Genomic DNA, 27996 nt, shown 5'->3' on the forward strand with positions numbered 1-27996 from the left:
CTTCTACTAAACCAAATCAAACTTTCATCCAGGCTGAGCATAGACCCGAGACGCAGTGATCTTTGGATTTCAGCTATTTTGTGGTCATCAACATTCTGAGACCAGAACACAAGCAGTGAGATTTAATATAAACTCTAACACAAACATCTTAAATAATTTTGGGGGGACATTTGCAAATAGCATCATTGATATATTTTATGAAATATGATCCATTTTACCATAACAGCTAGTTTGTTTTCATGGGTTTCCGTTTTTTTTTTCTGTAATAATAATATTTGTTCTGCTGGAAGTGTTTATGTTGGAGATGGCTGCTGATGAGGCAGGAGCGACTGGGGATTGCTCCTGCTGTCCATTGCACTGTAAGGCAGTGGTGTATTTATACTAGGTGCAAGTATTGTGTACACCCCCCTGTCAGGCCCGTCTACCCCGTCCATACCTTAAAATCATCTCTGCTGCAGTCTTCATTCAGGAAGTGGCACATAGGCTGCCTATGGCCTGCACTGGGACTTCCTCTCTGAACTGTCCCGCCCCTTCTGATGCAACTTCATGTTTTGTGAAGGGTGAACATAGTAACATAGTAGATGACGGCAGAAAAAGACCTGCATGGTCCACCCAGTCTGCCCAACAAGATAAACTCATATGTGCCACTTTTTGTGTATACCTTCCCTTGATTTGTACATGTCTTTTTCAGGGCACAGACCGTATAAGTCTGCCCAGCACTAGTCCTGCCTCCCAACCACCAGCCCTAGCACAGACCGTATAAGTCTGCCCAGCACTAGTCCTGCCTCCCAACCACCGGCTCTGGGACAGACCGTATAATTCTGCCCAGCACTATCCTCGCCTCCCAACCACCAGCCCCGCCTCCCACCACCGGCTCTGCCACCTAATCTCAGCTAAGCTTCTGAGGATCCATTCCCTTGGAACAGGATTCCTTTATGTTTATCCCACGCACGTTTGAATTCCGTTACCCTTTTCCTCTCCACCACCTCCCGCGGGAGAGCATTCCAAGCATCCACCACTCTCTCCGTGAAAAAATACTTCCTGACATTTTTCTTGAAATGATTCAGAGAGGAAGTCTTGGTGCAGGCAGCCTATGAATGCTGCTACCTCTGCCCGGGCAAAGAGCAGATATAATTTTAAGGTACTATGGGGGCTACGCTGCTGCTGTAAGGGGATTCCAAGGTAGGGATCAGGGGGATGGTCTATTTATATTTTGATACCCACTGTGAGGTAGGGGATGGTGGATTGGAAGGAGTAAATCAGCAGGTATGCCCTAAGGGATAATGGAGAGGGGCAGGGGATTTTTTCTCCCCTTAATTGTAGCTAGTTAACCCTTTTGCTTGATGGCTGGCCTGGGATGGGGTTTGCCCAATGTGGCAAAACTTTGCACACGGTTTACTAACTTGTAGTAAGGAATAGTTGAGGTGGTGATATATTTAACCTTTCCTTTCCTGAGAACAGTAGCATTAAAAAAAAAACCAATAGCCTTTTTTTGCTGTATTCATTAAGGTCTTTTCTATACTGTTGTCTGTGGGGAAAGATCTCGATGAATTGGCATTTGCTGTGTGGTAGAAACATGTTGGACCTTCTTGCTTTACTCTCTCTTCTGCCCTTCCTCTGTCCAGTCTCACCCTCTAGTCTGTTCTCAGTGTTGCTCGGCAGAGGGGACCCTGAAGTCCAATATTCCACTCCTCATTATTTAATATAATTCTTTGTGACATTTTTTTCACTACTTTGGCGATGAGTATTTTTCACTATGTCTCCTTTGCAGTCTGATACATACCATCCCCTCCCCAAGCAGAGGTAACACTGAGAATTAAATTTGATTTTTTTTTCTATTAATAGTTGAGATCCAGTTATATACAGTGGGCACTTCTGTTTCCAGAATAGGCTCATTTTAAGACTTTAAAATTAGCCCCTTGGAAATACAATTCTCTAAGCTGTTTAGCCAAAATAATGTTTTCTCTCAAAACCTGCCCTTTGGCCTGCTAAGAAAACATGCAGTTTTCCTTAGAGAGTCTGTGAAGAGATTTTTCTGTAAGTGTGCTTAGCTAGAAGAGGGGGAAGCATGCATATGTGGTGTTTTCAGAAGCTTGCGGGCTATTTTCTCCTTCTTGGCTACCTGTCCTAAAGAGGTATCGAGCATACAGTGCTTTTAGAATGCATACTTTTAGGTTAATTTTCAAAGAGAAGCACCATTGATAGTTTTTCCTTTTGAAATTTTTGCATAAGTATGTGTATTAAAAGCACCCACATAGTTCGTAGCAATGCATTCTATGTGGAAGATTGTCCGCCTAGAGCAGGAGTGTCCAACCTCGGCCCTCACCAGGTCGGGTTTTCAGGATTTACTACTACTACTACTTAACATTTCTAGAGCGCCACTAGGGTTACGCAGCGCTGTACAATTTAACAAAGAGAGACAGATTTCCACTATGAACATGTGTGAGATCAATTTGCGTATAATGGAGGCAGTGCATGGAAATAGATCTCATACATATTCATTGGGAAAAATGATTTATTGAAGCTTGATATACCTAACTGGTAGATCACAATGGTTTACAAAAAAAATAAAAAAATAATACACAATACAAAAGTACGAAAAGAACTACAAAATTTTGGACAGAAAAGATAACCAGCCATAGATAACCAGTTCGTAGACCTATGATAATGAAAGAAAGATGGAAGAGAGGGGAGAAAGGAGGGTAGTGACCAGAGTGAAACAACAAAAACTGACTCAATCGGAGAGAACGCCAGCGTTTTAGAAGAGGTTTGAAGGTTCCGAAAAATTGTTCGGCACGGATCCTCAGCCTGCTCCTGCAACAACTAAGCTGTTCCTCCACTGCTAGACAAGAGTATGAGCTTGGTTTCAGAATTCTAGATGGTCCTGTTTAAACTTTTCATCATTTGATTGGCTTTGAGCTATATCCTCAGTATGGTGTTCCAAGTCCTTTAGTACCTATAGGGTCTATGGGAGAAATGTCAGCCTTAAGTCCTGAAAACGCCACTGGATTCTGGCCCTAGAGGACTGAGATTTGACACCCCTGCTTAGCCCTCTCCTGGAGTCACACCACAATGAATATGCATGAGATGAATTTGCATATAATAGAGGCCGCTCATCTCTCTTGGGCATATTAATGCCTACCTGGCTAGAGGTGCCTCCAAGAGGTGGCAAAGCACTGCTGTAAAGCAGTGGTTCGCAATCCATTCTCGGGAACAAATCCAACCAGTCAGGTTTTTAGGATATCCACCATGAATATGCATGAGATAAATTTGCATGCACTACCTTCTTTGTATGCAAATTTCTTCCATGCATATTCATGGTGTGTATTCTGAAAACCTGAGTGGTGTTTCCCAAGGACTGGGTTGAGAGCCACGACTCTAGAGGTTTGGGTAAAGACTATTCAAACCGATTTAACTGGCCAGAAATGGCTCCTGGCCTGTTAAAGCGCCTGTTGAGGGCTAGCCGCTAATTTTCAGTGGCACTTAACCGGTTAGTGCTGCGGAAAATAACCGGTTAGCACCGAACAGAAAACTGACTATTTTGGGTGGGTTTTTAGGGGTTGAGTCGGCACTTGGCCAGTTAAGTGAGATATATAGCACTTAGCCGGCTAGGTCAGGGGTAGGCAACTCCGGTCCTCGAGAGCTGCAGGCAGGTCAGGTTTTCAGGATATCCACAATGAATATGCAGGAGATAGATTTGCAAGCACTGCCTCCATGGTATGCAAATCTATCTCATGCATATTCATTGTGGATATCCTGAAAACCAGACCTACCTGCGGCTCTCGAGGACCGGAGTTGCCTACCCCTGGGCTAGGTTAACTGCATAAACAGGACCACATAAAAGCCAGTCCTATCTTTTATGCAATAACCCTTAGCCGGTTAAGCACTAAGTAGCGCACTTAACTGGCTATGCATTAGCCGGCCCTGGAAACCTGGAAATTCAGTGATGGTGTCTGGACATGGCCGACAGCTGCCTACTGGATATCAGGCCCTGTATTATGATAATGGGCGCTGTTATTATAAATTATTTGGTCTTGTAAATATATTGAAATTAGACAAATTAAATCGTTACAAGCTTTTGATGAACAGATGGTTAGTTTAAATCTACAGAACTAAAAAATGTTTACGTTGTGGTAAAGCATGCATGCATTCCCCCCCCCCCCCCAAAAGTTGTAAATAGATAATTTTAATGACAAATGGTTTACTTCAGTATTCTGAAGCCAAGGGAGTTTGGCCATGTTTTCTATGGACTTTAACGAATGTCCCCATCTTCCAGGTCTGTCCTTGGAGCGTCTGCCCACGTCCATTGCCTCGCATGCTCGCCTGTTGGAGAGAGAGGAGGAAGTCATTGCTTGTTTTGAAAAAGCCTGTTGGATTGTACAGTTGTATTTACAGCGGGTGGACAAAGTAAGAAAGAGCTGCATGTACATTATCTCAGAACTGATGAAAATTTGCATCTGTGATTGCAAATAGCTATGATAATATCAAGGACTTTGAATTTGTTTTTCCGTCATAATTGAGAGTTGTATTTATTCATTCCAGCATTTCCTGCATGCTCCTTTTGGGTTTCCAGCTGAGTCAGAACTTTAGTTTGTTTTTTTTTACAGCTTCCCTGGGATTATTCCTTGTTTAGTTATTCACTCAATTTAAGCTGGTCCAGTCACTGCAGCAACAATCCTGTACCAGGCTGCTTGGAGAATCTCATGATCATGAGCCCTAAAAACAGCCACTAGATGTCACTGTATCTCATTGTCAATGAATCCATCCACCCAGGGGCTTCATTCGGGGTCTTTTTTTAATTGTGATTTGTAATCCTGATTCAATAAGTATATGTTGTGTAGGTGTTTCGGTGAAAAGAAATGACAGTGTTTTACTATTGATGCCGGCAACACATGTCCTGGGTAAACATAGTAGATGACGGCAGAAAAAGACCTGCACGATCCATCCAGTCTGCCAAACAAGATAACTCGTATGTGCTACTTTTTGTGTATACCCTACTTTGATTTGTACCTGTGCTCTTCAGGGCACAGACCGAAGTCTGCCCAGCACTATTCCCGCCTCCCAACCACCAGCCCTGCCTCCCACCACCGGCTCTGCCACCCGATCTCGACTAAGCTCCTGAGGATCCATTCCTTCTGCACAGGATTCCTTTATGCTTATCCCACGCATGTTTGAATTCCGTTACTGTTTTCATTTCCATCACCTCCCGCGGGAGGGCATTCCAAGCAACCACTACACCAGAAGTTAAACATGAGGGTAAAGCAAGAAAGGATCTAAATGAGAAAGAAAGGACTGCTATCATTGATGCAGCCTTCTCTGCCATGGGACTATCACTGTTATTTTCTAAAATTCCATTCCATAATCTTTCATGTATAAAAAAAAAAATGTATCATCAGCATCCATTCCGAATTACAGCGACTTTTTGCTGTTAGATAAGCGCATGGTAGATCTCGCTGCTTTTGATCATTTCCTAATTCAGTTTAATGCATACGTGGTAACATACACAGAAAGGAACAGAGTTCGGCACAATTTTGAAACTTTTGAACAGCAGCTCAAATCATCATGGATTCACCCTTGGCTATTGACCATTTGCCATCTTTCATAAGCAGTTATAATTTAATTACTTTGCAAAATACAAATGAAAATATAAAAGAAAAGGTGAATCTTTCATTCAGCCACCTCGTATCTGAATGAGACAAGTAGGGAAAGCATGTGGAGCATGAATTGTAAAACCTTTTCCAGTCCCTCTGGGTATCTGTGAATCGACTGTTACTGGGACTGTCTCTATTATAGAAATTCATTGGACCATTTTCTTTTTTTTTGGGGGGGGGGGGGGGGGACTTTATTTCTCTAGAACCGTCAATCTCATCCTGCCTGCTTTCAAATTTAGTGTGTCTTTTCTCTGGGTTTACTGTCACATCAAATTTGGTCTTGTTCTGTTACGTTTTCAGAAAGTTATTTTGCCCTCTGGCGAACACCACCACCATGTATAGCTTCTTTCCAGTGTTCAATTGGGTTGGAAAGCATAAAGGGGGAGCTGGATATGCTGACTGAGCTTCTAGAGTCCTCGCATTAGTAGGGTTACCATATGTCCGGATTTCCCCGGACATGTCCTCTTTTTGAGGGCGCCATGGGGAGTCCGGGCGGGTTTCCGAGTTTCCTCGATTTGTCCGGGTTTCTCAGTTCGGGTCATCACATGACTTGTCCTATCATGAGTATGTACGGGGTGTGGGCTGACGCAGGCAGGCTGCAGCGTCTGTGCCTGCAGCCTGCCAGAAAGCTGATCTAAAAGTCATCGGGGGGCGGGCGGCGGCGGCAGCAGCAGTGAAGGCATGCAGGCAGGCTCCTTCCTCCCCCCTCCTCCGTCCTTCCCCTCCGAATTTAAAAAAGTCATCTCTCTTCTTACCTCGTCGGGGTTACGGCGGCGGCAGGCCGGCAGCAGCAGTGAAAAGCGCTGCGTGCCCACTTCAGCCCTTCTTCCCTTCTCTGTCTCTGAGCTCTGGTCCCGCTCTTGCGGAAACAGGAAATGAGGGTGGGACCAGAGCTGAGAGACAGAGAAGGGAAGAAGGGCTGAAGCGTGCATGCAGCGCTTTTCACTGCTGCTGCTGGCCTGCCGCCACCGTAACCCCGACGAGGTAAGAAAGAGATTACTTTTAAAATTTGAAGGGGAAGGAGGGATCCTGGAACTTGAAGGGAGGGAGGGAGGGGGGGCCTGGAACTCGGAGGGAGGGCAGGCCAGACCACCAAGGCAGTAGTATGGTAAGGGGAGGGGGAGTGACGGGGTGTGTGACGGGGGGAAGGGAAAATGTGACAGGGCACGGGGCAGGGTGTGAACGGGGGTGGGGCATGTGTCCTCCTTTTTGGGGGACAAAACATGGTAACCCTACACATTTGGAAATAAGATAAGAAAGTTTACAGAGAAATACGACTTATCTGAGGTTTCGGAGATACATGGAATGGGAGCTAGAGCAGTGGTTTTCAACCCAGTCCTCAGGGACCACTTGGCCTGTTTGGTTTTTAGGGTATTCACAATTAATATGCATGAGAGAGATTTTCATACCAAGAAGGCAGTGCATGCAAATCTCATGCATATTTTTATACAGGCCATTGGCAAATGACTCTTGCTCATAAGTTTCAGGCTTGTGCTAATTCAATCCCAGAATGCAGGGGTTAATGGAATATAGGAAATGAGAATAGTCTTTGATGGGTAGGTACAGTGAGTCACAGTGCTAAGTCCCATGACCTGTCATGCTAGCGAAGTCTGAGGTCTCCATTAGAGCTTTCTAGGAAAGTAATGAGCATGTTACACTTCAGTTTCATTTTGAGTCATTGTTGAAGGGGATGGAATGCTGCTGCTAGCATTTTAGGCCTTTCGCTTTCGTTTTGGCATTTTTGTCTCTTTGGAATAACAACTTTGTTTTTTTTTCTAAATGGATGTTGTTTATTGTATTTCTCTTAATCTCGCTAGTTACCTTAAGAATGGGGTTGCCAACTGGCCGGTTTCCAGTTCGTTTTGCCAGTTTTGCAATGGCCAGGCCAGTTGCCTGCAGACCCAGCTCTCCCTCCCCCCCCGGTTCACGGGCCTGAGGTGTGTGCATTTGTGCGTGAAGGAGGGCTGGGTAGAGAGGGATGGTGGAGCTGTGCGTTTTTATGCATGTTACTGGAGAGCCGGGTTGGGTGGCAGGAAAGTCCTTGTGGGTGAGGCCTTCGTGGTCACTGCTGAGCATATGTGGAAAAGCTCTGGGCATGTGCAGAAGTGATCTGGAAGGCTGCAAACTGCACTGTTCTGTGGTCCTGAGATCAGGTCAGAGGGGAGTCGGAAAAACAGAGGAGAAAGTCTTGGAAGGTGCCACAAGGGGAGGAGAGGCCCAGGAAGGCCCTCCCTTGGGGACAAAAAATAATGGGCCCTGCGGACTCAGAATGAACTTCCTATATTTTATTTATTTATTTGCTGCATTTGTATCCCACATTTGCCCACCTCTTTGCAGGCTCAATGTGGCTTACTTTATGCCGCAATGACAATCGTCATTAACGGTGTGAGAAGAGCAAAATATTGATACAATTAATACAATTAAGGTACCATTAGATATCAAGAAAATTAGAAACAAATAATTAATGCATATCAGATATGCAAAATATAAGGTAGAGTATGGTGTTAAATAATAACAATATGATTAAAGTAGTCAAATTAGGAGTTCAGTGTTTAGTTTTGATACAAATGTGATAGAGGGTCTTTATGAAGGGTTCTTATTGTAGGTCTCGTTGAATAATTTAGTTTTCAGAGATCTCTGGAAGACTGTTAAATACTCCTATTTTTCTTTACGTAAAAGTTTGAAAATGTATTTATCTCAGAAGTATTATGCTTGTAAGTAGAGCTTGGTACAGCCTTTGATTAGTTCTTAGTGTACTATTTGTTACTGTGTAGAAATCTTTGTATAATTTTCATTTAGGTGGGGTTCCCATATGGCTCCAGAAAAAGGAGCCAACAAAACACTGGGGATTGATGTAACAGGTTTCTTTGGTAATTACAAATGCACAACCAATACTAGAAACCTAACCTTTAAACTTAACTAAAACAATTACGTGTAGTATAATAGTGAATGTGCTCAGAATGCCAATGCATGCGACACAGCCATAACCAGCTTAAAACATGCCACTGGGACCCACCATCATAGCACAGCCCTCCCTACCTACTGATTAAAAGAAGCACAATGTTCAATACAATCACTGCTGTGTTAAATAATAACGATGGTACTTAGCTTATGATGTGGATGTCTACTAATGAAGGGTATCCCAACAGAAAACAAGGCTGTTAGTCCATAGGCATCTTCTCTATTTTTTCTTTTTTCGTTTTGTGTTTGCTCGTGCTGGTGACGCAAATCTTAAAAATCATGGAATAGTGCTCAATCGTGCCATTCAATATCAGTTGTTCAATGCTTGCACGTTCTCGACATGCTGCATGTTTCGCCAAAAAGGCGTCCTCAGGAGAACGAGCTTCGCAGAACTCTAAAATCAAAACATAAATATGTAATCCACTACTATACAACCCTAGTATTGCAAATATCAGAAATAATAAATCAATGTGAGCCAGACTGGGTTTTACTTCCATTGCTGTCAATGGAATCAAAACCCGGACTGGATCAATGTGTCCTCCTTTTTCTGGAGCCATATGGTAACCCTACTTTTAGGTATGGACTATGATTGTACACCACTTTAAACCTATTGGGATTTAGCAGTAGAGCTGTACCAAATTTCATATTTTACTATTTGGCCGAATACAAATAATGAAAAATATTACTTGGCTGAATATGAATATGGAACATGAATAATGGGCATTGTGCTTTAACGTAACAAATAATAAAAGAAGAAACATGAAATCAGAGATCAAGTGTTTATTTCAGTAGGATTATTCGTATTTTAATTTAAATCACTATTCACCGAATACGAATAATGTATTCTGGGTACTGTTTGGAGCCGAATCGAATACAAATATTCAGTACAGCCCTATTTAACAGTTTATAAATTACTACTACTACTACTTCTTATCATTTCTATAGCGCTACTAGACGTACGCAGCGCTGTACACTTGAACATGAAGAGACAGAGCTTACAGTCTAATTAGGACAGACAAACAAGAGATAAGGGACTATTAAAGTGAGGATGATAAAATAAGGGTTCTGAACAAGGGAACAAGGGTTAGGAGTTAAAAGCAGCATCAAAAAGGTGGGCTTTTAGCTTAGATTTGAAGACGGCCAGAGATGGAGCTTGACGTACCGGCTCAGGAAGTCTATTCCAGGCATATGGTGCAGCAAGATAAAAGGAACAGAGTCTGGAGTTAGCGGTAGAGGAGAAGGGTGCATATAAGAGAGGTTTACCCAGTGAGCGGAGTTCCCGGGGAGGAATGTAGGGAGAGATGAGAGTGGAGAGGTACTGAGGAGCTGCAGAGTGAATGCACTTATAGGTCAATAAGAGGAGTTTGAACTGTATGCGGAAACGGATAGGAAGCCAGTGAAGTGGCTTGAGGAGAGGGGTTAATATGAGCATAATATTAGAGAACAGAATAGAAAGTGAACCAGTGAAAAGCTGAAGCAGTTCATAGGGCCTTCAGGAAAGCCACAGCAGACGTGAGCACTGGCGTGTCCGTCTCCTCTTCAGAGGTTGGCAGCCTGCGAGCCACCATGTCAGTGTTTTTAAGCAGCACTCATTCGTTGCCTTTGCCTTCAGAACTGAAGAAGGGAGTGGGGCGTTCCATGTATGAAGGGGCAAGTGAAAAGCCAGTTTATTGCTTTTTTTGGTAAAACCTTCAGACAGATTGAAAGGTCTCTCTTCAGTTGATGTATGCACTAATGGGGAAAAATGTTTACACAAAGCCTGCAAAAGTAACTTCTTGTTCCTTTGAGGTTTCAGATGAAAAACTAGTCCTGAGAGCCTGTAGTGCAAGTTCAAACTCAGAGCACCCAAGCAGAGCCTTAAAACTTTAGCAAAAGGAGACAGAATCCGACAACATTTACCTTTTAACAGTGTTACTGTGGGGACTTCTGATATTTTCAGTCTATAAAATTTGCTTAATTCCACTCTTCCCAGCAACCAGAGAAGCACTTAACCCTGAGAGCCTGAGATGATACACTTACTACTACTAAACATTTCTATAGCGCTACTAGACTTACACAGCGCTGTACAAATTAACATGAAAAGACAGTCCCTGCTCAGCAGAGCTTACAATCTAAATTGGACAGACGAACAGTCTTGTTCTAACAGCTGTGTAATTTCATGGCTGTTATTTTGAGATTGGGCCCTGGCAATAGGTGATAATGTGCTTAAATATGTCTCGGTCGATTTTATTGGTTGAAGATGTCGCGAGGCCCAGTGGCAACACTATGGAAGGTTAAAGTAAGAACAGTGTTGCTGCACTCTGCCTCTGACCTTGAAGTGTGTGGGTAAAACAGTACAGAGAGGCAAAAGTTTACAAATCGTGGATATGTGCAACGTGAAAGAGTAAAACCAATATTAAAAAAAAAAAAAAAGTAGGGATATATCCACAGGTGTGTCTATGGCTGCTCCACTTTGGAGTTGGACCTACCCAGTCTGCAGCAGCACCACAATCCAATGATAAGAAAACTGAAAGCGGTATCAACATCTGAACTGCTGTGTGCCCACCTAAGTTAATCTCAGGCCCTACTGAATAATCTGTTCTGGCTTTGCTACTACTGCTTATAATTTCTATAGCGCTACTAGACTTACGCACCGCTGTACACTTGAACATGAATAGACAGTCCCTGCTCAACAGAGCTTACAGTCTAATTAGGACAGACAAAGAGGACAAATAAGAGATAAGGGAATTACTAAGGTGAGGGTGATAAAGTAAGGGTACTGAACAAGTGAGTAAGGGTTAGGAGTTAAAAGCAGCATCAAAAACATGGCTAGATTTGAAGATGGCCAGAGATGGAGCTTGACGTACTTTCTCAGGAAGTCTATTCCAGGCGTATGGTGCAGCAAGATAAAAGGAACGGAGTCTGGAGTTAGCGGTGGAGGAGAATGGTGCAGATGAGAGATTTACCCAGTGAACGGAGTTCCCGGGGAGGAATGTAGGGAGAGATGAGAGTGGAGAGGTACTGAGGAGCTGCAGAGTGAATGCACTTATAGGTCAATAAGAGGAGTTTGAACTGTAATCGGAAACAGATAGGAAGCCAGTGAAGTGACTTGAGGAGAGGACTAATATGAACATAGCGACACTGGTGGAATATAAATTGTGCAGCAGAATTTTGAACAGATTGAAGAGGAGAGAGATGGCTAAGTGGGAGACCTGTGAGAAGCAAGTTGCAATAGTCTAAGCGAGAGGTGATAGGAGTGTGGATAAGGGTTCTGGTAGTGTGCTCAGAAAGGAAAGGGCAAATTTTGGTGATATAGAGAAAGAAACGATGACAGGTTTTAGCAGTCTGCTGAATATGTGCAGAGAAGGAGAGAGGAGTCGAAGATGACCCCAAGGTTACGAGCTGATGAGAGTGTTATCCACAAAAATAGAGAATGGGGCAGAGGAGAGGTTGGTTTAGGGGGAAAGATAAGAAGCTCAGTCTTGGTCATGTTTAGTTTCAGATGGCGGTGAGACATCCAGGCAGCAATGTCAGATAGGCAGGCTGATACTTTGGCCTGGATTCCTGCTGAGATTTCTGGTGTGGAGAGGTAGATTTGGGAGTCATCAGTTATGCTACTGCCAAGAAAAGTGAAGAATGTAGTTGACTCCTTATTAAATTTATTACATTCTTCACTTTTTTGGCAGTAGCATAGCCAGAACAAATTATTCAGTGGGGCCTGAGATTAATTTAGGTGGGCACACAGCAGTTCAGATGTTGGTATCGCTTTCAGTTTTCTTTGGCCCTTCTATCTGAAAAGCCAACTAAATTGACCTGCTATTCAAGTTTAATGTTTAATTTTTTATTTTATTTTTGTTACATTTGTACCCCTCGCTTTCCCACTCATGGCAGGCTCAATGCGGCTTACATGGGGCAATGGAGGGTTAAGTGACTTGCCCAGAGTCACAAGGAGCTGCCTGTGTCTGAAGTGGGAATCGAACTCAGTTCCCCAGGACCAAAGTCCACCACCCTAACCACTAGGCCACTCTTCCTAATACGTGCAGGACGTCAGACTCACAGAAACAGAAGCTTGCGCAGCCTTCTACATGGAATGTTACTAGTGGAATAGCAACATTCCATGTAGAATCTCCAATAGTATCTATTTTATTTTTGTTACATTTGTACCCCGTGCTTTCCCACTCATGGCAGGCTCAGTGCTGCTTACATGGGGCAATGGAGGGTTAAGTGACTTGCCCAGAGTCACAAGGAGCTGCCTGTGCCTGAAGTGGGAATGGAACGCAGTTCCTCAGTTCCCCAGGACCAAAGTCCACTGCCCTAACCACTAGGCCACTCCTCCACTGTTGCTACTATTTGAGATTCTACATGGAATGTTGCTATTCCAACATTCCATGCAGAAGTCGGCCCTTGCAGATCACCAATATGGCCGCGCACGTACGTGCAGGACGTCAGACTCACAGAAACAGAATCCTGCGAAGCCTTCTACATGGAATGTTGCTAGTTGAATAGCAACATTCCATGTAGAATCTCCAATAGTAGCAACATTCCATGTAGAATCTCCAATAGTATCTATTTTATTTTTGTTACATTTGTACCCTGCGCTTTCCCACTCATGGCAGGCTCAATGCGGCTTATATGGGGCAATGGAGGGTTAAATGACTTGCCCAGAGTCACAAGGAGCTGCCTGTGCCTGAAGTGGGAATCGAACTCAGTTCCTCAGTTCCCCAGGACCAAAGTCCACCACCCTAACCACTAGGCCACTCTTCCTAATACGTGCAGGACGTCAGACTCGCAGAAACAGAAGCTTGCGCAGCCTTCTACATTGAATGTTACTAGTGGAATAGCAACATTCCATGTAGAATGTCCAATAGTAGCAACATTCCATGTAGAATCTCCAATAGTATCTATTTTATTTTTGTTACATTTGTACCCCGTGCTTTCCCACTCATGGCAGGCTCAGTGCTGTTTACATGGGGCAATGGAGGGTTAAGTGACTTGCCCAGAGTCACAAGGAGCTGCCTGTGCCTGAAGTGGGAATGGAACGCAGTTCCTCAGTTCCCCAGGACCAAAGTCCACTGCCCTAACCACTAGGCCACTCCTCCACTGTTGCTACTATTTGAGATTCTACATGGAATGTTGCTATTCCACTAGCAATATTCCATGTAGAAGTCGGCCCTTGCAGATCACCAATGTGGCTGCGCAGGCTTCTGCGAGTCTGACGTCCTGCACGTACGTGCAGGACGTCAGACTCACAGAAACAGAAGCCTGCGCAGCCTTCAACATGGACTGTTGCTAGTGGAATAGCAACATTCCATGTAGAATCTCCAATAGTAGCGACATTCCATGTAGAATCTCCAATTGTAGCAACATTCCATGTAGAATCTCCAATAGTATCTATTTTATTTTTGTTACATTTGTACCCTGCGCTTTCCCACTCATGGCAGGCTCAATGCGGCTTACATGGGCCAATGGAGGGTTAAGTGACTTGCCCAGAGTCACAAGGAGCTGCCTGTGCCTGAAGTGGGAATCGAACTCAGTTCGTCAGTTCCCCAGGACCAAAGTCCACCACCCTAACCACTAGGCCACTCCTCCTAATACACTTAATACACTGTCTTCCTATGTGCTGTGGCTGGTAACATCCTTGTTCTGCTGTGGGGCTAGCACGTGAGAAATAATCTTCCAGATTGCTTTATACTCTTATGCATTATGAAACAAGTATTCTTGAAAACCCACAAGCAATTGCTGTGTTGCGCAGTGCCCTTGCTTTCGTGAGAAATTGGGATACTATGCTGTCATGTTTACTGTACTTAGATTTAATAAAAAGGGCGTTTTTGCATGTTTTTTTTTTTCCAGCTCACAAACCCTGCGCCCACAAGACACGTAAAAAGCAGTACATCCTGCCATGACTTTGAGCTCAGCTACTTTCTGGAAGCAGCACTTCAGAACGCCTATGTGGCTCATTTAAAAAAAGGGTAAGTTTGCAGAATTTATTTTATTTTTTTATTTTTGTTACATTTGTACCTCACGCTTTCCCACTCATGGCAGGCTCAATGCGGCTTACATGGGGACAATGGAGGGTTAAGTGACTTGCCCAGAGTCACAAGGAGCTGCCTGTGCCTGAAGTGGGAATCGAACTCAGTTCCTCAGTTCCCCAGGACCAAAGTCCACCACCCTAACCAGTAGGCCACTCCTCCACTGTTGCTACTATTTGAGATTCTACATGGAATGTTGCTATTCCAACATTCCATGTAGAAGTCGGCACTTGCAGATCACCAATGTGGCCGCGCAGGCTTCTGCTTCTGTGAGTCTGACGTCCTGCATCGGCGATCCGCCCCGGGTGTCAGCCAGCCTAGGAATGCCACTGTAACCTAGCATTCTGTTTGCTTTTTTTGGCTGCCGCCACACTGGGCAGAAGATTTCAGTGTATTGTCCATGGTGACACCTAGATCTTTTTTCTTGGGTGCTGATTCCTAAAGTGGGGACATAACATCAGGTAACTGTGATTTGCATTATTTTTCCCAATGTGCATTACTTTGCATTTGTCCGCTTTAATTTTAATTTCCTAAGGTTTACCTGCAATTTTTCACAGTCTGCATTCATCTGCCATTTATTTGCCTTTTAATTTCCTAAGGTCTGTCTGCAATTTTTCACAGTCTGCATTCGTTTTAACAACTTTGAATAGTTTTGTGTCATCTGAAAACTTAATCACCTCATTCGTTCCTGCTTCTAGATAATTTCTAGATCATTTTATAAATATGTGAGTACCGGGTCTCGATACAGATCACTGGGGTGCTCCGCTACTCACCCTCCTCCATCAGGAGAAATGGCCGTTAACCAGTTCCCAATTCACAACAGAACATCCCATGAGGAGCTTTGTCAAAAGCTGTCTGAAAATGTAGATACACTGCATCAACCGGCTCACCTTTATTCATGCCGTCAAAGAAATGAAGCAGATTGGTGAGGCAAGACTGAATCCATGTCCTATTAAACCATGTTTGTCTTTGTGTTCAGTAATTTTATTCTTTATAATAGTTTTCACTGTTTTGCCTGGCACTGATGTAAGACTTACTGGTCTGTAATTTCCCAGGTCATCCTGGAACCCTTTTTGAAAATCAGCGTTATATATTGGCCACCTTCTAATCTTTAGGCACTACAAACTATTTTAATGATTGATTACAGATCAGCAGTTTTCATGTTTGAGTTCTTTCAGTACTCTGGGGTATGTGCCATCCGGTCCAGGCGATTTACTACTCTTTAATTTGTTGATTTGACTTAATACATCTTCCAGGTTCACCGATATGTCTTTCAGTTCCTCCACATTGTCACCCTTGGAAACCATTTCTGGTACGCGTATATAGATCATTTACATCTTACATAGTAAATGATGGCAGATAAAGACATGCATGGTCCATCCAGTCTGCCCAACAGTCATTCTTTATCAAATCATTATTGAACCAACAATCCAATAGTATTGCAACATTTTATTTGCTAAGTTTCACTTTACGAGATCTTCCCCGCCCCCATTGAGATATACAGGACCTGTACTCATACCATACAGTATGAACGTGGTATAAGTAATATTCATACTTGATTCTGATCCATCCTTGCTGTTTTCAGGGCTCAGATCGTAAAAAAGTCTGCCCTGCACAGGCCCTTCTTCCCAGCTGGAGTTGTCATTGAAACCCATGCCAGCCCATCCTGATCAGTCATGCCATATACGGGACACAGGCACAGCAAACAGGAAAGCCTCCACGTAGACAGTACAATCAAACAAAAGTAGAGGCTGGCAAACAGATGCTCCAACACAGGAAACAGTGCTTAAAAGATGCTTGATTTGCTACTTGGGAAGAGAACCTCTTGCCCAAGTAGCAAATAAAGCATCTTTTAAGCACCGTTTCCTGTGTTGGGAGCGTCTGTTGGGCAGCCTCTACTTTGAATATACGGGACACAGACCATAGGAGTCCGTCTGACATTGGTGTTGCTTCCATCTAAGCGCTTCTCCTGCCCGTCTTAAATGATTTTTTAACTGTTGACTTGTTAAGTTTTGTTTCAGTACTATCCTCTTTCTGTTCAGGAAACCTTTGTGTCTATCCCATGCATTTTTGAATTACATCACTGTTTGTCTCCACCTCCACCGGGAGGGCATTCCAGCCATCCACCACCCTTTCCGTGAAAAGGTATTTCCCGATGTTAGTCCTAAATCTACCACCCCGCAACCTCAGTTTACGTCCTTTAATTTTACTGCATCTCTGTCTCTGGAAAAAATTTGTTTGTAGTTTAATACCATTCAAGTATTTAAATGTCTGTATCATGTCTTCTCTATCCTTTCTTTCTTCTAGGGTATACATATTAAGGTCTTCAAATCTTCTTTGCATACATCTGTTAGCGTAATCCTAATATCTTTTTTTATCATCTTCCTCTGAACCGCGTCATCATCTACATTTTTATTCGAGATAGCTTTTCCCACTGTCAATACTAAGCCCTAACTTTCCTCCTATCGCCTGTACCCGCCTCACCACCGATTACGTCAACCTTGCCATGCTCCCTTGTCTTTTCCTCATGATCTTGTCTCTCCCCTTGATCTGTGCCCTCCCTGAACTGTACCCTTTTGTAACATTTTAAGCCACATTGAGCCCGCTCTTGTGGGATAATGCGGGGTATAAATGTACTGAAATAAATAAATCTTATGACCTTAACAAGTTATGGCCTCCAAAATTGACACAATTTTCCAAGTGGGGCCTCGCCAATAACTTTTGTTTTGTTACATTTGTACCCCGCGCTTTCCCACTCATGGCAGGCTCAATGCGGCTTACATATACAGGTACTTATTTGTGCCTGGGGCAGTGGAGAGGGTTAAGTGACTTGCCCAGAGTCACAAGGAGCTGCCTGTGCCTGAAGTGGGAATCGAACTCAGTTCCTCAGTTCCCCAGGACCAAAGTCCACCACCCTAACCACTAGGCCACTCCTCCACTGTTGCTACTATTGGAGATTCTACATGGAATGTTGCTACTATTTGACATTCTACATGGAATGTTGCTATTCCACTAGCAACATTCCATGTAGAAGTCGGCCCTTGCAGATCACCAATGTGGCCGCGCAGGCTTCTGCTTCTGTGAGTCTGACGTCCTGCACGTATGTGCAGGACGTCAGACTCACAGAAACAGAAGCCTGCGCAGCCTTCTACATGGAATGTTGCTATTGGAATAGCAACATTCCATGTAGAATCTCCAATAGTAGCAACATTCCATTCCATGTAGAATCTCCAATAGTATCTATTTTATTTTTGTTACATTTGTACCCTGTGCTTTCCCACTCATGGCAGGCTTACATGGGGCAATGGAGGGTTAAGTGACTTGACCAGAGTCCACCACCCTAACCACTAGGCCACTCCTCCGGTTACACATCCTGTTTCTACTGGCGATTCCTCTCTGTGCATCCCAGCATCATTCTGGCTATGGCCACCACCTTGTCCTGTTGTTTTGCAGCCTTGAGATCCTTAGATCCTGTGACCCCAAGGTCCCTGCCTTGGTCAGTGCATATCAGCTTCGAGCCCTCTAGCATATATAGCTCCTCTGGATTTTTGCTCCCCAAGTGCATCATTCTTTACGTCTTCACATTAAATTTAAATTGCCATACATTAGACCATTCTTCTAACATTTGCAGATCTCTCCTCATGTTTTCTGTTCCCTCTGATGTGTCTTCTCTGTTGCAAGTCTTCATGTCATCTGAAAAAAGACACCCTTTTTTTTTTCTGATTCTTCAGCAATGTCACTCACAAATATATTGAACAGAATTGACCCCAGTACCAGTCCCTGAGGCATTCCATTATTCACCTTTCTTTCCTCTGAGCAAATTCCACCCTCTGTCAGTCAACCAATTTCTATTCCATTTCAGGATTTTGGGTCCCGACTTCAGTCTGCTAAATTTGATGAGTCTCCAGTGAGGACCTGTGTCAGTAGCTTTGCTGAAATCAGATAGACTACATCTAGCGCATGTCCTCGATCCATATCTCTGACCACCTAGTTGTGATGTGATATATTTCTTGTATATCACTAACTCCCTCTTTACAGAGGTTCAAAGGAGTTTAACAAATAGAAAGTATAACCAAAAAGAAGGAAAATGATTATGACATGAGCCATTTAAACAGATAGGTCTTTAACTGCTCTCTAAATATATCAGATTCGTTTGTTATGATATATTTCCTTGATAAAGCCATGTTGCCTCAGATCTTGTAACCCGTTAAATTCCAGGTAGTTCACTATTCTTTCCTTCAACAGAGCCTCCATTATTTTTCCGTCCACCAAAGTGAGGCTTACTGGCCTGTAGTTTCCTACTTCTCTGTTACCACTTTTGTGACGAGCGACCACGTTCACTCTTTCCAATCTCATGGAACCTCTCCTGTCTCCAAGGGTTTATTAAACAAATCTTTGAGAGGACCCACCAGTAAAGATCGAAGCAAAGAATTCATTCAGTCTCTCTGCTCTAGCCTTGTCTTTTCCGAGTGCTTCTTTTACTCCTTGATGATCTAATGATCCCACGGATTCCCTCACAGGCTTTCTGCTTCTGTTTTACCTGAAAGTTATTACTATGAGTTTTCACCTCTGTGGCAACTTTGTGTGGATGAGCAAAAGGACTGTAGTGGGTTAAGAAGGTTTACTCCGAAGATGTGACCAGCAGGGGGCCACCAGGGTCAGCTTTAGGGTCAATGTTAGGTCCATGTTCTTCCGTGTCTTAAAAGTGATATTGGAAGGGATTTATAAAGTAACTGGACATTTATGCAAATGATATGGAAATTTGCAACAGAATAGATATTTCAGAGGGAATAAATAAGATATAGTAACATAGTAGATGACGGCAGAAAAAAGACCTGCACGGTCCATCCAGTCTGCCCAACAAGATAACTCATATTTGCTACTTTTTGTGTATACCCTACTTTGATTTGTACCTGTGCTTTTCAGGGCACAGACCGTATAAGTCTGCCCAGCACTATCCCCGCCTCCCAACCACCAGCCCCGCCTCCTGATCTTGACTAAGCTCCTGAGGATCCATTCCTTCGGCACAGGATTCCTTTATGCTTATCCCACGCATGTTTGAATTCCGTTACCGTTTTCATTTCCACCACCTCCCGCGGGAGGGCATTCCAAGCATCCACTACTCTCTCCGTGAAAAAATACTTCCTGACATTTTTCTTGTGTCTGCCCCCCTTCAATCTCATTTCATGTCCTCTCGTTCTACCATCTTCCCATCTCCGGAAAAGGTTAGTTTGCGGATTAATACCTTTCAAATATTTGAACGTCTGTATCATATCACCCGTTTCTCCTTTCCTCCAGAGTATACATGAAAGATGACCATTGTTCAAATGTTTATGGCAACTATGCTTCAGTCCTAACAAATATAAAAATAATCTAAGAGCCAAACACTGCTTGAAGGTGATGAACTAGCAGGTCACTTAAGGAGACCAGGGGTAGTCATCACTGATTTTAAGGTATTCATCAAGTAGGGAAGGCTAGTAGCATTCTTGGATGTATAAAGAAGTGTCTCTGTTAGAAAGAAGGAAATTAGTTCTAAATGGATCTCTGAGATGAAGTTTTGAGTTCTGTGTTCAGTTCTGGAGACTGCATCTAGGAAAGGTCATTGAAAAAAATGTTTAAGAGTGCCACCAAAGTGGTGAAAAGCCTACATCATCAACCATTCACAGAGAAAGTGAGGGAGCTAAATATGTGCTTTCTACAAGAATGAAAATAATGAAAGAAATATTCAAATATCTATCAGGCTTCCAAAAAGTATCCTACAGAAGCTTTTTTTCCACAGAAAGAAAAGGTTCCAGGCTAGGGAAATGACGTATGAAGCAGAGGGAAGCTCCAGTCTAGAAGAAAAGTGAGAAGATGCTTTTTTCCACTTTTCCACAAACTTACGGAAAGAGCCAAAACACATAGAGTCCATACTCACTGTTCATCAATGCAACATACATCCACTTCTGATCCCTCATCCCGTAATCCAGTCAATCATACATTTATTCACGGAACTATGTACACCATATGTCTTTGTCTAACACTGCCCTTTAGCTTCCCATTGTCTCCTTCCAATGTTTCTATGTTGATGTCCCATTGTCATATTCCTAATTGATATTCGAATGTCTCGCACAACTCTGCACAATGTAATCCATAACCAAGTTGTAACAAATGTATTTCTATTATTCATATCCTATTGTAAGCCACACTGAGCCCGCAAAAAGGTGGGAAAATGTGGGATACAAATGCAATAAATAAATAAGAGTGCTGGACACTTGGAACAGATTTCAAGCAGAGGTTGTAAGAGTTAAAATGGTGGGATAATTCAAGTCTGGGTTACACACAAGGAGGCCAGTTTATGTGAATTAAGTTAATTGGACAGCTTTATCTGGATATTCAGTCTGAATAGGTTTAGTGTAAATATCTGGTCTAAAATTAGCCAGAGCAAGCTGTCAAATTTAGGCAACTTTTGGTAGCTGCGCTGATTGGCCAAAATTTAACGGGGCTCCTGGAAATCCCCCTGTTTTGTCTGTTTCTCTTGCTAAATTTTGTGCAGGATACGATTTTCTTGGACAAATTTGAACAAGCCAACAGAAGTGAAAATTCAGACTGCAAAGTTTGACTAACTCCCAAAGTTATCTGAGCAAGACTTATGAATATTGGGCACCAAAGAAACCATAGTGGTTGGAGGGGGAGAGGATGAGAAGACCACAGATAAAGATCTGAAAGCATAACAGTCAGGCGTATGTGAGCAGCTTGATTCAATTAAGTATAGTTTTTTTGTCAACATCTGTGTTTTTAGACCATATATGTGTGAGCACATTTGATGAATACTTATTCTGAATACTGTTGCTGGCTGGTTCTCTGGCCACAAAAAGTAGTCGATCCCTATATATAGGATGTATAGGGAAATCCAGAAAGGAATTATACACTTTCAAACAAAGCCAATAAAGAAATGTAGATGAAAAGAAGGGACATGAGGAGAATTCAGTATAGGCTGTTACCACAGCCGAGCTACATATTTTTCAGTGAGTCTAGCCTTAACAAAAGCTCACTACCAAGCTATATACATCATTAATACTCCTCTTTATGTGACCCCCTTCAAAACTTTTATACTTTTTTATATTATGCTTAACTAATGAATTCAAAAGCAAAGTGTGAAAATACCTTAATGGAGATCCGTATATATCCACCCCCTAAGGAACCCTACAAATTGAAATATTATGAAAAGTGGAAAAAATAGTCCAAATTATAACCAAAACACCCCAGCACCAGAAATTTTATATTTCAACGGTTTTTATTAAAATAACACAGTGCAAACAACTTATAGCTTGTATCAGTAACAGATATGAATTAAAGACTTGTTCACACCAATCAAATACAAATTAACAGAAGAATGAGTTTTTTGGTTTTATACCCCCCAGTCCACCCATTGTCTGTCTCCTATCCCAAGCAGGTAACTAAACATGTTCGTTTTGTTGCTAGCCACTTTCATGATTAATGTTCCCTTATTCTCCCCCCTCCGCATCCCCCCCCCCCCCCCCCCGTCCTTTAACAACACCAGAGAGTACATTGGCTCAGATTGCATTCCCAGTCTCTCCTATTTAACCAAACATTCCGTTCAATTATGCACCATAAACCAATAATCCCCTGCCACAGCACCAGAAATTTTAAAAAGAATCAGACAGGAGCGGAACTTATCTTTCCATGCTCTTTTACCGTCTGTTCTCAAACGCCCAACAAGAATCCCTGTTTCAAAGTATCTTCCTTAGGGACACCAGTGCTGCACTATCAAACAGTTCCTTCATTCTCTGGGACAGGAACCTGGCAAATGTCATCTCTTTTCCATAGGTGAGGCAGGCTACCAGTGTACTATTTACATGCTTTATTTTTAGATCCAATTGAAAACTTCACAGCCAAACATACAGGCGCTCTGTACAACTTTTATCCAGGGTGCATTTCAAACACAGTAACTGCTTTGTTTCTACCCCTTAAATGTATTTTAACCTGCTCAGTTGCCTACTTCTCAGCCTCTGGACTGCTCCTCAGTTATCCAGTGAAGGTCTGTGACACAGGGGCGTATCTGCGTGGGGCCACAGGGGCCTGGGCCCCCGCAGATTTTGCCCTGGACCCCCCTACTGCCGCCGTGGGTACCTTTGCTGGTGGGGGACCCCAACCCCCACCAGCCGAGGTCCGCTTCCTCCTGCTGCTGCGAGGTTTTTTAAGTTCTTCATCGGGATTCGTCCTCCGTCACTCTGTGCTGCTGTTCAAAGAAGCTGCTAGCTGAATGCAGTTTCGGACTGAGTCTGACGTCGCTGCTGCACGTTGTACGTGCAGGACGTCAGACTCATGTACAACGTGCAGCAGCGACGTCAGACTCAGTCCGAAACTGCATTCAGCTAGCAGCTTCTTTGAACAGCAGCACAGAGTGACGAAGGACGAATCCCGATGAAGAACTTAAAAAACCTCGCAGCGGCAGGAGGAAGCGGACCTCGGCTGGTGGGTGTTGGGGTCCCCCACCAGCAAAGGTACCCACGGCGGTAGGGGGGGGGGGTCGGAAATGGCGGCGGCTGGGGGGGGGGGCTATAATGTGCCCCCTCACTCTGGCTTTGGCCCCCGCTACCGCCGACTTTCAGATACGCCCCTGCTGTGACAGCATTACATTACTCAGACTTCTACGTGAGGTACTGGCCTCTTGGTAGTTGAAGCTGTCTTTCATCCATTTCTTCTCCTGCTCTTGCCTCTGCAAAACAGTCTGGCTTTTTCTTAATTCACCAGTAAGTTTCTAAATTGGTTCCATATGACTGTCGTTTTTTTTTTCTCTGTGTTATGAATTGCAACTGCTTGCTCATTGAGTTCACTTTGACCCTGAACTCTTATAAGCCACTGTTGCCCCGGGATTGGTAACTTGTAATCTTGCTACTGAGTGGTCTAGTGGTTAGTGTGGTGGACTTTGGTCCTGGGGAACTGGGTTCAATTCCCACTGCAGGCACAGACAGCTCCTTGTGACTCTGGGCAAGTCACTTAACCCTCCATTGCCCCATGTAAGCCGCATTGAGCCTGCCATGAGTGGGAAAGCGCGGGGTACAAATGTAACAAAAATAAAATAGATACTATTGGAGATTCTACATGGAATGTTGCCACTATTGGACATTCTACATGGAATGTTACTATTCCACTAGCAACATTCCATGTAGAAGGCTGCGCAGGCTTCTGTTTCTGTGAGTCTGATGTCCTGTACGTACGTGCAGGACGTCCGACTCACAGAAGCAGAAGCCTGCGCGGCCACATGGAATATTGCTAGTGGAGGAGTGGCCTAGTGGTTAGTGTGGTGGACTTTGGTCCTGGAGAACTGGGTTCAATTCCCACTGCAGGCACAGACAGCTCCTTGTGACTCTGGGCAAGTCACTTAACCCTCCATTGCCCCAGGTACAAATAAGTACCTGTATATAATATGTAAGCCGCATTGAGCCTGCTATGAGTGGAAAAGCCCGGGGTACAAATGTAACAAAAAAAAAATTGGCCACTGCTTGAAGCAGGATACTGGGCTAGTGGACCATCGGTCTGCCCCAGTATAGCTAATCTTATGTTCTCTTTTGAGCGCCCTCTAGTGGTAAACTGCTCTATAACTGGCGACAAGCTACCCCTTGCATTACATACCTTACCTCTCTCCCTTTCGAGAGTGAGCCTGCGTACTCAATGAGAGCCATCTTCACTGTTCTGTAGAAAGACGTTCCTTTTTTATCTTAAACTAATTCCTGTAGCATATATCCATCAGTGTAACTGCACATACCGTATTCTTCCTATAACTCTAATGTAACTGAGTTTGCATGCTGGGCTTCCATGCCTGCCCACTTTGTGCCATCTACTTGTGTACCTCATTGTGACATGATTTAATAAAGGCTCTTCCTATGTAGTTATTTATGCATTACATTTATAACCCTCCTATCCAAATATCTAGGTGAGGTACAATAAAACATTCATTAAAGAAACCGCAATACACAATCTTACAAATCACAAACTCTTAAAAACTCAGAACCCCCATCAACCAAATGGCCTAGAAAATAGTCAGGTTTTTAGCAATTTCTTGGGAACAGATGCTGACTGAAACATAACCGATAGTAACAAATTACTACTACTACTACTATTTAGCATTTCTATAGCGCTACAAGGCATACGCAGCGCTGTACAAACATAGAAGAAAGACAGTCCCTGCTCAAAGAGCTTACAATCTAATAGACAAAAAATAAATAAAGTAAGCAAATCAAATCAATTAATGTGAACGGGAAGGAAGAGAGGAGGGTAGGTGGAGGCGAGTGGTTACAAGTGGTTACGAGTCAAAAGCAATGTTAAAGAGGTGGGCTTTCAGTCTAGATTTAAAGGTGGCCAAGGATGGGGCAAGACGTAGGAGCTCGGGAAGTTTATTCCAGGCGTAGGGTGCAGCGAGACAGAAGGCGCGAAGTCTGGAGTTGGCAGTAGTGGAGAAGGGAACAGATAAGAAGGATTTATCCATGGAGCGGAGTGCACGGGAAGGGGTGTAGGGAAGGACGAGTGTGGAGAGATACTGGGGAGCAGCAGAGTGAATACATTTATAGGTTAGTAGAAGAAGTTTGAACAGGATGCGAAAACAGATAGGGAGCCAGTGAAGGGTCTTGAGGAGAGGGGTAGTATGAGTAAAGCGACCCTGGCGGAAGATGAGACGGGCAGCAGAGTTTTGAACCGACTGGAGAGGGGAGAGGTGACTAAGTGGGAGGCCAGCAAGAAGCAGATTGCAGTAGTCTAAACGAGAGGTGACAAGGGTGTGGATCAGGGGCGTATCTGAACTGCGGCGGTAGGGGGGGCCAGGGCCAGAGAGGGGGGGCACATTATAGCCCCCCCCCCCCCCCGCCGCCGCCGCCGCCGCCGCCATTGCCGATCCCCCTCCCCCCAGCCGCTGCCATTGCTAACCCTCCCCCTCCGTTGCTCGCCTACCTTCGCTGGCGGGGGACCCCAACCCCCGCCAGCCGAGGTCCGCGTCCTCCTGCCGCTGCCGGCTGCCTTTGGTCCTTTCATTCTTCCATTGAAGCTGGCGCCGACGAAAAAGTTTCTTTTGAATCTGACGTCGCTGCACGTTGCACGTTGTACGTGCAGGACGTCAGACTCAGAAACAATTTCTGAGTCTGACGTCCTGCACGTACAACGTGCAGCGACGTCAGACTCAAAAGAAACTTTCGTCGGCGCCAGCTTCAATGGAAGAATTAAAGGACCAAAGGCAGCCGGCAGCGGCAGGAGGACGCGGACCTCGGCTGGCGGGGGTTGGGGTCCCCCGCCAGCGAAGGTAGGCGAGCAACGGAGGGGGAGGGTTGGCAGCGGTAGGGGGGTCCAGGGCGAAATCTGCGGGGGCCCAGGCCCCTGAGGCCCCACGCAGATACGCCCCTGGTGTGGATGAGGGTTTTGGTAGAGTGCTCGGAAAGAAAGGGGCGGATTTTACGGATGTTGTAAAGAAAGAAACGAGGACCAGCAATAAAAAAGAAAAAAAAAAAAAAAAAAACCCACCCGACTACGTATTTCCTCCAAACATACCTGATAAAAAGGTGGAACAACCACTAAATTCAGGTTTTCAGATCGTAACGCCCGAGAAGGATAATATGACTGCAACTACCCACTATGGCCTGAGAACACCAGTAACAAAGGTTTAAATTCAATACGCTGCGCCACAGGCAACCAATGCAACAACCTCAACTGAGGCGTAATATGCGCCTCCTGACCCAAGTTCGAAAGAACCCATGCAACAGAATTACAGGGCTTTTGTATTCAGTGTGTACTTTAGTGTAACTCCTCGCTAGTCTGGTCATCAGAAGACTTTGTAGGGGTTTATTCCTTTTTTTCGTGTGTTTCCGTAAATTTAATTTAAACAATCACTTTATAATATGCCTAAACCAAAAGCACAAGGTGGATTACAATACAATAGTGAATAAAACACCATAGAAAGAAAGTCTGTGTCTGCAACTTTTGCTAGTATTTTATATCCAGCAGATAGCCAAGACCTGTCGCTTCTTTCTCTACAACATCAGCAAAATTTGCCCTTTCCTCTCTGAGCACACCACCCGAACTCTCATCCACTCTCTCATTACCTCTCGCCTTGACTACTGCAACCTACTCCTCGCTGGCCTCCCACTTAGCCATTTATCCCCCCTTCAATCCGTTCAGAACTCTGTTGCACGTCTTATATTCCGCCTGGACCGATATGCTCATATCACCCCTCTCCTCAGGTCACTTCACTGGCTTCCGATCAGGTACTGCATACAGTTCAAGCTTCTCCTACTAACCTACAAATGCACTCAATCTACAGCCCCTCACTACCTCTCTACCCTTATCTCCCCTTACGCTCCTACCCGAAACCTCCGCTCACAGGACAAATCCCTCCTCTCTGCTCCCTTCTCCACCATCGCCAACTCCAGGCTCCGCCCTTTCTGCCTTGCCTCTCCCTATGCTTGGAACAAACTCCCTGAGCCCATACGCAGAGCCCCCTCCCTGCCCATCTTCAAATCCTTACTCAAAGCCCTTCTCTTCAATGTCACCTTCGGCACCCAATCATTTTACCTCTATCCAGGAAATCTAGACTGCCCCAATTGACTGTCTGCACATGTTGTCCATTAGATTGTAAGATTGTTTTTGTTAATGTTAATGTCCTTTAGATTGTAAGCTCTTTTGAGCAGGGACTGTCCTTCTTTGTTAAACTGTACTGCGCTGCATAACCCTAGTAGCGCTTTAGAAATGTTAAGTAGTAGTAGTAAGTGCCTACATTATAAGATAGGCTCAAGATAAGCACCTTACAAGGTGCTTTAACTAGGTGCTACCTTAAAATGACCCTTTCATTGACCTTCAGATAGATGGCTGAGGTGCAGGGGTGGGCAATCTGCAGCTCTCCATTGAATTTCATGCGGCCTGCCAGAGCATGGGAGTACACACAGAAGACGTCATTAACCAGAGTTTTGACTGGGAGTGGCCTAGTGGTTAGGGTGGTGGACTTTGGTCCTGGGGAACTGAGGAACTGAGTTCGATTCCCGGCACAGGCAGCTCCTTGTGACTCTGGGCAAGTCACTTAACCCTCCATTGCCCCATGTAAGCCGCATTGAGCCTGCCATGAATGGGAAAGTGCAGGGTACAAATGTAACAAAAATAAAATAGATACTATTGGACATTCTACATGGAATGTTGCTATTCCACTAGCAACTTTCCATGTAGAAGCCTGCACGGCCACATTGGTGATCTGCAAGGGCCGACTTCTGCATGGAATGTTGGTGATCTGCAAGGGCCGACTTCTGCATGGAATGTTGGAACAGCAACATTCCATGTAGAATCTCCAATAGTAGCAACAGTGGAGGAGTGGCCTAGTGGTTAGGGTGGCGGACTTT

General features: G+C 44.2%; 1 protein-coding gene across 1 annotated transcript in view; it reads left to right on the forward strand.

Annotated features, from left to right (window-relative positions):
* Positions 1–27996, forward strand: part of TTC7A (tetratricopeptide repeat domain 7A) — a 557697-nt gene that overhangs the window by 39828 nt on the left and 489873 nt on the right. Inside the window, exon 4 of the mRNA XM_030195820.1 lies at positions 4277–4407. Coding sequence (XP_030051680.1) covers positions 4277–4407 — 131 coding nt within the window. The remainder of the gene's footprint in view (positions 1–4276; positions 4408–27996) is intronic.

Source organism: Microcaecilia unicolor, chromosome 3, assembly GCF_901765095.1.
Source record: "Microcaecilia unicolor chromosome 3, aMicUni1.1, whole genome shotgun sequence".
In the NCBI taxonomy this organism is placed as follows: domain Eukaryota; kingdom Metazoa; phylum Chordata; class Amphibia; order Gymnophiona; family Siphonopidae; genus Microcaecilia; species Microcaecilia unicolor.